General features: G+C 42.1%; 1 protein-coding gene across 2 annotated transcripts in view; it reads right to left on the bottom strand.

The window, feature by feature from the left end:
• Window positions 1–12,214, bottom strand: part of CNKSR1 (connector enhancer of kinase suppressor of Ras 1) — a 132,467-nt gene that overhangs the window by 72,138 nt on the left and 48,115 nt on the right. Inside the window, exons 5-10 of one of the 2 annotated variants that reach the window (XM_075335826.1) lie at window positions 11,839–11,880; window positions 11,428–11,490; window positions 11,135–11,251; window positions 5,572–5,631; window positions 2,285–2,353; window positions 1,617–2,204 (exon numbers count right to left, since the gene is read on the bottom strand). In XM_075335826.1, coding sequence (XP_075191941.1) covers window positions 1,617–2,204; window positions 2,285–2,353; window positions 5,572–5,631; window positions 11,135–11,251; window positions 11,428–11,490; window positions 11,839–11,880 — 939 coding nt within the window. The remainder of the gene's footprint in view (window positions 1–1,616; window positions 2,205–2,284; window positions 2,354–5,571; window positions 5,632–11,134; window positions 11,252–11,427; window positions 11,491–11,838; window positions 11,881–12,214) is intronic. The other variant, XM_075335827.1, reaches the window with a different exon arrangement.

Raw genomic sequence — 12,214 nt, 5'->3', positions numbered from 1 at the left:
TCTTGAGAAAATGTGTATGTCACTTCTTTTCCGCAGGTAGCTGCGGAATACCCCTGGTATTTCACTCCATTCACTGTAATGTAATCGCGAAATACCGGGGTATACCACAGATAGCAAATGATGTGCGGTATACCCTCGGAATACCCGCGATTTACCTGCGGTAATGCACATCGCTGCCTGCGGTTTTGCAGGAAGTGATGTCATTATGCCAGGAAGAGGAAGCGGAGCAGAGTAAACACACACGTCACACTCCCTGGACGTCGCACAGAAGCACTTCCGTGTGACCTCCAGGTGCCCGTGCAGTCTGTGTTCCGTTCCAGCCCCGCCGCTGCCTGCCCTGCAACGTGTCAGTGTCTGCCCACAGTGTCAGCAGCTTGGCACGCTGCAGCGCAGGCAGCCACTGACACACAGCAGTGCGTGCAGCCGCGGGGATGCCGAGCGCTGCTGTCAGGAGGTGAGATGAGATCATTACCTGCTGTGAAGATCTCCTGCCTCCTGACGTCACTGCTGTCTATGCCCGTCTCGCGAGCGGCCCGAGACTGTCACTAGCGGTGACGTCACGGGCTCTCGCGATACTGCCAACAACACGGGGGGCATAGGGGCATAGAAGTCAGTGACAGCGCTGACGTCAGCAGTGCAGGAGATCATCACAGCAGGTAATGATCTCATCTATCCTCCTGACAGCAGCACTCGTCATCCCCTGCAGTGACCTGGGCTATTGACGTTAGCTCAGGTCACTGCATTGCTCTCCCAGCCAATGGGGAGCATTCTGTTCTTCATTGACTGAGACAGTAACTATGGTATGGATCTGGATCGCTGTGGGGACCCTCCCCCCTTATTGGATTACGCCGGACGTGGAATTGATTGTTCTTTTCAATAAATTGGTGAAAGAGGGAATGTTTTGGGGAGTGTTTTTTCAAATAAAACTTTTTGTTGTCTATTTATATATATATTTATGTATATTTTTTAATTCTTACTGACTGGGTTGGTGCTGTCTGGTATCTGATAGATGCCTGACCTCACCAACCCCAGACTTTTCTCTTATCAAAGATCTGGGACATCATTGATCAGCTATTGTAAAGTTATCTGTCAGCAGTGGATCTTGATGATTTGCGTTCCCAAGTGTGTTTAGAGTGGCAAAACATTCCTAAAATAACCCTTTAAAAAACAAATTGATAGTATGCTAGGACATGTAAGGGTGAGCATTTCTGTGCTTGTCACGCATACACAATACTGAATAAAAATCAATAGATTTTAAAACATTTGTGATGTTTTATCATTTATATAGCATGAACATATCAATTGATCCAGTAATTTCCATAATTTCTATATTCTATGCCATCATATCTATAACCATATATATGAGCGGTTAGGAACAGATTAATCACATTTTAAAGACGGCATCAAACGTAGCGCTTGAAGAGTCAAAAATGGTTGGTTCCAATAACAGCCATGATCCCAGAATAAAGTAGTTTTAACATACAACAATGAAAACCATAAAAAACGAGAAACTCTGGCTACTACAAAAAGTTAAGTCATGCACAATAGTATGGAGTTTTGAGAAGATCAAATTGGGACAAAATATAACCTATAAATGAAGTCGTAAATGTACCAACCCTTAATTCTTGAGGATTCAGCTCTGGAGAAATTTGTGAAATAGGAGTCAGAGTTTTGGCATATATAGTAGAAGACATTGTCTTGTGGGGGTTTAGATCTTCAGAAGGTTGAGAAGTCGCTGAATGGAAAAGAATGGAGACCGGAAGTTTGCCATGCGATGAAGTCCCAGAACTTGGCCAGGTATTATGGATTGGTGAGAAAGACTCACTAGACAAATGTTGGTTTGAGTCTGAAAAGTGTTTAGTGGAGGGAGAGGTTGTCTCCAAGTGTTCCAAATATGAAGAAAATTCAGCCTCAGGTTGTAAAGAAATTAATGGATTCCTTGAATGTATAGTGGGCACACTGTATGCGGGCAGAAGGCTTTTGTGTACCTTTAATGAGGCCACATGTTTAGTTGGAGAGGTAGGTATATCGGTCAAAAGTGAAGAACTGGGTGTTGATGAAGTGCGAGTTTTGTGTGGTTTCTTTTTGCTTGGACAATCAGAAGAAGATTTAGACTGGGAGATGGTGACTTTCTTTAAAACAATATCAACACAGCTTGGTCTTTCCTGTAGTTTCAAAACAAGGTTCTTCTGCGTCCATCCAACCTAGGCGAAAACTACATGTTAGATGTGGTCAGTGGGTCAAGTGAGCATTTCCAAAACAATTTGGAAAGATTCCTACTTACCACGACCTGGTCATTCACTTTTATAATCTCATCGCCTGGAAAGATCTGGCCACAATGTTGTGCTGGAGTCTGAATACCAAAAGACTTCATTATTTCAAAAGATCAAATGAGAATTAAATGGGTTGCCCCACTGAAAAATATCTTCAGGAGTTTAAAATAAAACTCCATTTATACAACACAATAATAAATATATGTGAATTAAGAAAAGTGCCCTGATCGCCAGGTCCCGGACATCTACACTTTCAGTTGGGGTTCAACATTTGAAAGAAATTCCAGTATTGGCAAGTTATCAATGAAGTATATGAAGGGGGCTGGCTGAGTGCCTCATTTTAATAGGTAAGCCAGCACAATGTAAGCCCTGACTGACTAGGGGGCTAGCTTACCTTCTGAATGAGCGAGTCAGCGAGCCCCCTTCATACTTATTTCAATAAAGGTAATCGCTCTACACAAAACTCAAACCAGAAGTGAAGGTCTCGGGAGAGTCATGAATTGGGGAACCTTTATATATATAAAAAAAAATAAATAAAAAAAGTATACATTTTAAGATCAAGTTGCATTCACATGTCATCTGTTGCTACCACAATAAATCAATGATCTGTCACACTCACTTTTTATTTGCTGTACTGAATTTAGGTGTCTCTGCATTGAAGGGGTTGACCCCATTCAGACGCCAGGTCTGGCTGCAGTTTGTTTAAAAAAAAAATAAAGTGTGTTGTATGCACCTTCCCAGAGTGCCAGATGAAACTCTCGGTGTCTGGCATCGTAACGTTGACAGTATGTTGACAGAGCGGCAGCCAATCAGCTCTGGCCCTGTAGACAGAACGCTCCCATCAGAGCCGCTGAGCTCACCAACTGCCTGCTGCGCTGTAGTGCTGCATCCAATGCCAGACACTGGGCGCAGTGGACATGCCCAGGGAAGAGGTATACAACACGGTATGTGCTTCCTCCCCCGCCAAGGAGCTGTGGTATGTGCCGACCATGACCTGGAGCAGCTCTGCATGGTTGGACACAGCAAATAACAGTACGTAGCAGGGGTACATTTATAAGATTATCTCAAGAACATGGAACATTTTTTTTATTTAAACTTATTATTCCAAAATGTATTGATTAAAGGGAACCAATCAGCAGGATTTTCACATTAAAATATGTATGGAGGTATGATTCGAGCCAGCATCCTAATACCAGTATGTCTCTGCCTTTAATTCATATGTGAAAAACCTGCTGGTTGGTTCCCTTTAAACATACTTTGTTTGTGGGACTTCTCCTTAAACTGCACAGGTTATACTATCAATAAAAAATATGAAAACAATAGATTCCCACCCCTACCTCCCACAATGCCCAAACTATAACTTTATCATGTTATTTATCCTGCCAGATTCACTCTGGTATTAAAAAAACAACCCACAAACACACACCTAACATAACAGCAATTTTTTTTTCATCATGACTCAAATAATGATTTTATAAAAAGTGATGCTAGTGTACACTTCAAAGGTTTAGGGTTACTTAGATATTTCCTTATTTTTGAAAGAAAAGCACATTTTTTTCAATGAAGCTGACATTAAATTAAACAGAAATACGCTCTATACATTGTTATTGTGGTAAATGACTATTCTAGCTTCAAAAGTCTGTTTTTTAATGTAATATTTACATAGGTGTATAGAGGTCCATTTCCAACAACCACCACTCCAGTGTTCTAGTGGTACATTGTGTTTGCTAACTGTGTTAGAAGGCTAATGGATGTTTAGAAATCCCTTGAAAAGCCTTGTGCATGTATGTTAGCACAGCTGAAAATCATTTTGCCGATAAGAGAAGCTATAAAACTGACCTTCCTTTGAGGTAATTGAGAATCTGGAGCATTACATTTGTTGATTTCATTAAACTCTCAAAATGGCCAGAAAAAATGAGAACTTTTATGTGAAACTCGACAGTCTATTCTTGTTCTTAGAAATTAAGGATACTCCATTCAAGAAATTGCCAAGAAACTGAAGATTTCCTACAACGGTGTGTACTACTCCCTTCAGAGGAGAGCACAAACAAGCTCTAACCAGAGTAGAAAGAGAAGTAAGAGGCCCTGCTGCAAAACTGAGCAACACGACAAGTACATAAGAGTCACTAGTTTGAGAAATCGACGCCTCACAGGTCCTCAACTGGCAACTTCTTTAAACAGTACCCGCAAGACGCCAGTGTCAATGTCTACAGTGAAGATGCGACTCTGGGATGCTGGACTTCAGGGCAGAGTGGCAAAGAAAAATCCGTATCGGAGACTGGCTAATAAAAGGAAAAGATTAATATGGGCAAAAAAACACAGACATTGGACAGAGGAAGATTGGAAAAAAGGGAAGATTGGAAAAAAGGGTTATGGGCAGACGAATCAAAGTTTGAGCTGTTTGGATCACACAGAACATTTGTGAGATGCAAAACAACTGAAAAAATACTGGAAGAGTGCCTGACGCCATCTGTCAAGCATGGTGGAGGTAATGTAATGGTCTGGGGTTGCTTTGGTGCTGGTAAAGTGGGAGATTTGTACAAGGTAAATGGGATTTTGAATAAGGAAGGCTATCACTCCATTTTGCAACGCCATGCCATACCCTGTGGACAGTGCTTGATTGGAGCCAGTTTCATCCTACAACAGGACAATGACCCAAAGCACACCTCCAAATTATGCATGAACATTTTAGGGAAGAAGCCGGCAGCTGGTATTCTTTCTGTAATGGAGTGGCCAGCCCAATCACCAGACCTCAACCCTATTGAGCTGTTGTGGCAGCAGCTTGACCGTATGGTACGCAAAAAGTGCCCATCAAGCCAATCCAACTTGTGTGAGGGGCTTCTGGAAGCATGGGATGAAATTTCTCCAGATTACCTCAGCAAATTAACAGCTAGAATGCCAAAGGTCTACAAAGCTGGACTTGCTGCAAAGGGAGCATTCTGTGATGAAAGCAAAACTATTATTTCAAGTAAAAATCATTATTTCTAACCTCGTCAATGTCTGGACTATATTATCTATTCATTGTGCAACTCATTTGATAAATAAAAGTATGATTTTTCATGGAAGAGAGAATTTTCTGGGTGACTCCAAACTTTTGAACTGTGGTATACGCTACTGTATAATTACTGACAAAAATATTAAAGGCAACAAAAGAGGGGAAAAGTAAAGACTGAAGTTGGGAACAGACAAACCCCACCTCTTCCAATCTCATCCTGCGTAATCAGACTTTTAATACATAAATAAAATAAAGTCATAAGTAATAGATGCAGGGGGGGCACAAAGAGTTGAAAATACTGACCTCAGGTGCTATCCGGCAGATGAAATGCTGTCCAGAAGAAGTAGACTTCAATTCAATACCCTAAAATATAAACATTACATACTTTAACATCTGAAATGAAAAAGCAGAACTTGCAGCAGCAGGAAAGTGTAAAAGATGCTACATTCTCATAAAAAAATAAATAGGCTGCTCACACTACTGACCACTATGTCTTTCTAATACTAAAGAGAAATACCAGGAGAGCTGAAGTAAGAAGAGGCTGCTCACTCTGCTGTCCACTGTCTATCTAATATAAAACTTCAAGGTTAGATGGGTGTTTAGGTAAGAAGTGGCATTTGTATACCCAGCCTTCTGGAATAACAATACAAGGTACATATAGTGTGTGTGTCTGAGATATAGATAGAGATATATAGATATATATATACACACACACACACACATATATACATATATATATATATATATATACACACACACACATATACACACACACACACACACACACACACACTGTAAACATATACTGTATGTGTATGTACATTTACTAAATTACATCCCTAATACATGCTCACAGGTGCCTGTACTAACATTCCAGGACAGACTTCTTTAAGTGTAGCAAGACGATAGCCATTTTAAATGTACAGTTATTGCATCCCAAGAAAAAAAAAAAAAACACTTTTTAAATTATACGTCTTTAGGATTGTATTTATAAATCACATTTCCGTCAGTTATTTTATTCCTATTCCTGGAGAATCCCTTTAACAGAAGTTTCTTTACCTGTGCCTAAAATACTAGACACTCAAACACTATTGAGCCTCATTCTTAATTTTTCTTTTATCACGTTTTCCAAAATAATACAATCACGTCACAAAACGTGCAAAGAATGAATTAATGGACAGGTAATAAAATTAAAAAACGCATTGTATAACAAAATTTCCATACAAGAAATTAAAATAAAAAAAAGAATATGAATCGAAAAAAAAAAAGAAGAAGAAAGAGCGGAAGGGGGGGGGGTGGGATTAGATCACATGACCCCACAATTATGGACTCAACCCCAATAAGGGTCTGATGGTCAGCTGAAGATCTAAACTATTAAACCACCAGGTGTTGTAAAACTGTGCATATGAATTATTGATATTCGCATTACGTCACTCATTTTTGAAAACCTAAGGGAGACTGCCGGGGTGGACAAGCGCAAAAAAATAAAAATGGTATGAGTCATTAGTGCATTGGATCAAATGTTCATCAGTGTGTCAGTTTTTGACATCAGAGAATCAATAGAGTTTCATTAGTGATTTTCACATATGTATAAAGCTTCTCCTATCCTGTGCAACGTCACAGACCGCATTGTACGAGGGACTGCTGATAAGTCTTTGTATTTACTCAGAAAGAAACGAGATAGTGTGATGAAACTTTACATTTATTCCACATACTCTCCACTGATGTCAGCGCACTTCTTACATCGGTATTCCAAGTTCTGTAACCCTAGAAAAAAGAAGGATTTCGGTTGTGCCTCAAACCAGGCATCTTTAGCAGCCATGGCATCAGAAATGGTATGAAATTTGGTCCCCTTGAGGTGTTTTGTTTAGGTTTGGAAACAGATGATAGTCGGAGGGAGGTAGATCTGGTGAATAAGGTGGGTGGTCAACCAGCTGGCAGCCCAGCTCTGCCAGTTTTGCCGTGGTCGCTTGTGCAGTGTGAGTGGAGGCGTTGTTTTGGAGGCACAAGATTTCTTTGGACAGCTTGCCATGCCTTTTGGCCTTCAGGGCTGCCTTCAATTGGTTCAAAAAGTTCAATGCAATACCTTGCATTGATGGTGGAACCCTTTTGAAGGTAGTTCACTAGCAGCACGCCCTCCTTATCCCAGAACACAGACGCCATCACTTTAGTGACTGATTTTTGCACCCTGAACTTCTTTGGATGAGGAGAACCACTGTGCCTCCAATCTTTTGACTGCTCGTTTTCAGGGTCATACAAATAAATTCAGGTCTCATCCATAGTGACCAGTCGATCCAGGAAGTTCTTATCAGTCTGGAAACACTGACAAATGGACCGGGACGTTTTGACTCGCATGTTTCTCTGATCTGTTGTCAAACATTTGGGGACCCACTTTGCAGATAGCTTCCTCATGTCCAAATGTTCATGGATTAACGACACAAACCCTTTCACGGGAAATCCTCATGATGTCTGCTATTGCTTTAGTTGAAATTCGTTGATTCTCCATTATGAGGGTGTGCACAGCATCGACGATCTCCGTAACAACAGACACTCTCAGTCGTCCAGGACGTTCCTCATCATTGGTGCTGAAGTGTCCCGTTTTAAATTTGGCAACCAAGTTCTTAACTGAGGAATATGAAGGGCATTGATCCCCTAATGTCTGTGACATATCACTATGAATATCCTTTGCGGACTTTCCTTGCAGAAAAAAGAATTTTATCACTCCTCTGCTCTCAGTTGCTGTGACTATCGCATTAGACTCAGCCACTTTATTTCCCCATGTGAGAAGAACACCGTTACCATAAGCAACAGACACAAAATTTTGAAAACATATATTAGACACATAAGGCTTTCATGTGATCTAACATTCATTAAAATAGAAACAAAAAAAAAAGATCACAAAGCCAAAGACTTCACAGCCCCTAGTACACTGATGTCATCTGTGAGCTGCCCATTATTTTCATAGACCCCAAGACTTTTACTTGAACTTTTGATCCATGATGCTGGTAAAAAACGGACAGGTCTCTGACTTTTACAAGGATACAAGGTCCGCAAAAATACATGGACAAGTGAACAGCCCCATAGAGTATAATGGGTATGTGCTCTATCCGTAAAAACCATGGATAGAATACGTATACAGAACATGGATGACTAAATGATGTCTTAATTATGCAACATACCTCAAGCTAAGGGAAGCTGTAAATAAATTAATCGTGTTATCAGTTTGTTTAATTTGTACAAAAAAAAAAAAAACACCCAAAAAACACAAATCACACCTGACAGTTAGGGCACGTTCCTAAGATCAGGAATAGCAGTGTTTTGGATGCCACATGTTTTCCCTGCATCTAAAATACTGCATTGTACAGTAGAAACATAGTGGATGGGATGTATAGAAATCCCATGCTCACAGTCTCTTTTCTCCGCAGCGTATACCGACACCCTACATGACTTCCCAAGCCCCAACAGGTCAGTTTATGCTGTGGAGATGCGAGTGTTCTCAGCGGGAGAACACAGCGAAAGTCCCCAGCACCCAGAATCTTGATCGTGGGCACGGACCACTGCATTCTCCTGCAGAGAACACTCGTCTCCATCTCTCCAGAAGAAGAAACGCTGCATCCAGGATGCGGCATGTGCGGATCGTAGGCACGCAACCTTAGGGTGCGTGCCCACAATCAGTGCTTGCAGCGTTTTGGATGTAGCGTATTTTCGCTGCGTCCAAAACGCTGCGGTGTACAGTACAAGCACAGTGGATGGATTTCTAGAAAGCCTGTGCCCACTGTGCTTGGTTTTTCCGCAGCAAACACTGACCTGCGGTGCAGCTTTCCAGACCTCAGCATGTCAATTGTTTACCGCAGAATTGCATACCTCCTCTGTAGGGAGAACACAAGTGAGACCGCAGTGCACTGAACCATAATTGGGGGTACGAGCAGCTGCGGTCTCCTGCGTACTCCTACAGAGGAGACTTGCGGCCCCGCAGGTCAGGACCCGCTGCGTCCAGGACGCAGCGAGTCCTGATCGTGGGCATGTACCCTTAAAGTTCATGTATGATGGTACAACATTTCAATTGATAAGCTTAGAACAATTTAGGCTATGTGCGCACAGTGCGTTTTTCGCGGCGTTTTTCGGGTGCGTTTTTGGCCTCAAAACTGCAGGACTTTGCTTCCCCAGCAAAGTCTATGAGTTTTCATTTTTGCTGTCTGCACACATCATTTTTTTTTTTTTTTAACTCAAAAACGCAGGTAAAAAAAACAGGACATGTCAGTTCTTTCCTGCGTTTTTCTGCGTTTTCCGCCCATGCAATGCATTTGAAAAACGCAGCAAAACGCAGAGATCAAAAACGCAGCAAAACGCAGCCAAAAACGCATGCGTTTTTTTATGCGTTTTTTCGACGCAGGTGTGTTTTTGTGCGTTTTTAGCGGCCAAAAACGCACAAAAACGCAGCGTCAAAAAGACGCAGTGTGCGAACCTAGCCTAAAAGTGTATTTTATCCATGCAGATAATTGTGACTGGCTAGCCAAGTGACTATAAAGCATTTCACTATGAAGGGAATACTAATCTGGTAGCCAGAGAGAATAAATTTGGGTCTGGTGGCCTTCAGCTCTGTCAGTTAGGACTGTTACCAGGACATTTGCAGAATAAAATCACGATGCTCAAATAGTGCTATAATGAATCTTAAATTAATAAAATCACAGTTTATCACCATTTTTGTAAATAACATGCACTACTTAACTCCAGGGACAAAGGCCTACATTATCAGTATATACCAGGATAAGATATGGACAGGTACATTTAACAGCTATTGAGTGGGAAAAAGTGTAAGGGTACCTTCACACTTTAGCGACGCAGCAGCGATCCCACCAGCGATCTGACCTGGTCAGGATCGCTGCTGCATCGCTACATGGTCGCTGGTGAGCTGTCAAACAGCGACCATGCCATGCCAGCGACCAGCCCCCAGCCAGCAGCGACGTGCAAGCGATGCTGCGCTTGCACGGAGCCAGCATCTGGAAGCTGCGGACACTGGTAACTAAGGTAAACATCGGGTATGGTTACCCGATGTTTACCTTAGTTACAGCTTACCGCAGGCTGTCAGACGCCGGCTCCTGCTCCCTGCATATTCAGGATTGTTGCTCTCTCGCTGTCACACACAGCGATGTGTGCTTATCAGCGGGAGAGCAACAATAAAAAAACGAACTAGGGCTGTGTGTAACGAGCAGCGATCTCACAGCAGGGGCCAGATCGCTGCTCAGTGTCACACACAGCGAGATCGCTAATGAGGTCACAAAAACCGTGACTCAGCAGCGATCTCGCTGTGTGTGACGCACCCCTAATACTAAGCTGGATTCAGCACATGATGATAGTTACATAGGTTGAAAAAAAGACCTAGGTCCATCTAGTTCAACCTTCCTCCACCAATCCTACATTTTGTCACTAAATCATTTATAACCAATGTTGTGTGTACTGAGAAAATCATCCAGCCCTTTATTAAAAGCTGTTATAGTATCTGCCATTACTACCTCTTGTGGTAGGGCATTCCACAGTCTGACTGCTCTAACTGTAAAGAACCCTTTCCTATTTAGCTGCCGGAATCGCTTTTCTTCCACTCGCAGTGTATGCCCCCTGGTCCATAGTATGGTCTTTGGAAGAAATAAGTCATGAGCCAGTCCTTTATATGGACCACACATGTATTTATACATATAAATGAGATTTCCTCTGAGATGTCTTTTTTCTAAGTTAACAAATCCATCTTTTCCAACCTCTCATCATATGAGAGCCCTTCCATTCCTTGTAGGAGTCTAGTTGCCCGCCTTTGAAATGATTCTAACTTCTGAATGTCCTTTTTAAAACAAATATAAAACACTCCTCTTACCAGACTGCTAGAAGACTCAGGATAGATCTGCACCAGCTCTAGAGCGGCGGTCTGACCAAGGAGACTCTCTGGGCTGCAGCTCAAAATACTCCGACATATTCCACAGATATTGTCACACTGAAAGAAATAGGTGCGATTAGAAATAAAGGTGGTGGGGGAAGGATGTACAGGACAGGAGAGGTAGGGGAGGACAGAGACAGGATAGGTCCCTGTGCAAGAACAGTACGTGGCACAATAATGCACCAGAATGCCCCCTTATGTGATGCTGTGCAGGTGGAAGTGGGCCGCCTTACCTCTGGCCAGTGGGCGGCTGCACAGGTTGCATCAATGGCTTGTTCACACCCGAGATGAGGAGTCTTGCAGGCACAGAGCAAAAGGGATATGGATAGAAAGAGGTCATAAGGAAGTACAGGCGAGGTGAGTAGGTAAAGGGTAAGGTATAAGCACAATAGATGGAAGTTTACATACTTGACAGTTTAGAAAACAGGATATTACTGGAGAGTGGATCACTGGTAAACATTACTGTGAAATGGACAGTCACAGCTTGTGATGCCAGTACATTATGCAATGGCAACCGACACCACGAGCTAAAATAAAGCATCACCTCACACAGCAATGCTTTCATTTAGAAATACAGGAAAGTAAGCTATACCCAAAGTCATCAGGATGTATTCAACAGCGAGGAGCGCATGGCAGGCACTTACAATTGCTAGAATTCGGTTCTCCACCAGCAGATCTGACCAGTCCTGGAATAAAATAGACTGGTTATAAAGCACTGCACTCACAGCTCTATTCTAGCACTTTAGGTGATATCCGGAGTCCATGGCTGGAATCACTGAAATATTGATGCCACATTATATGGAGTCTCACTATGGGTTAAAGGCATTGCCCCATAGGCTATGTTCACACACTGCGTTTTTTTACCTGCGTTTTTGGTCCGTTTTTGCTGCAGAAATTTCTTGAGAAATTCTTGTAACCTTTCTGCAGACATTCCCCAGCAAAACCTATGGCAAAAAAAATTAGCTGTGCACACACTGCGTTTTTTTCTTAAGAAAATTCTTTCAGTAGATTTTCTTAAGA

The sequence above is a fragment of the Anomaloglossus baeobatrachus genome, chromosome 2 (assembly GCF_048569485.1).
Source record: "Anomaloglossus baeobatrachus isolate aAnoBae1 chromosome 2, aAnoBae1.hap1, whole genome shotgun sequence".
In the NCBI taxonomy this organism is placed as follows: domain Eukaryota; kingdom Metazoa; phylum Chordata; class Amphibia; order Anura; family Aromobatidae; genus Anomaloglossus; species Anomaloglossus baeobatrachus.
Note: the sequence above shows the minus strand (reverse complement) of the source record. Positions and strands in the feature narration are given on the sequence as shown.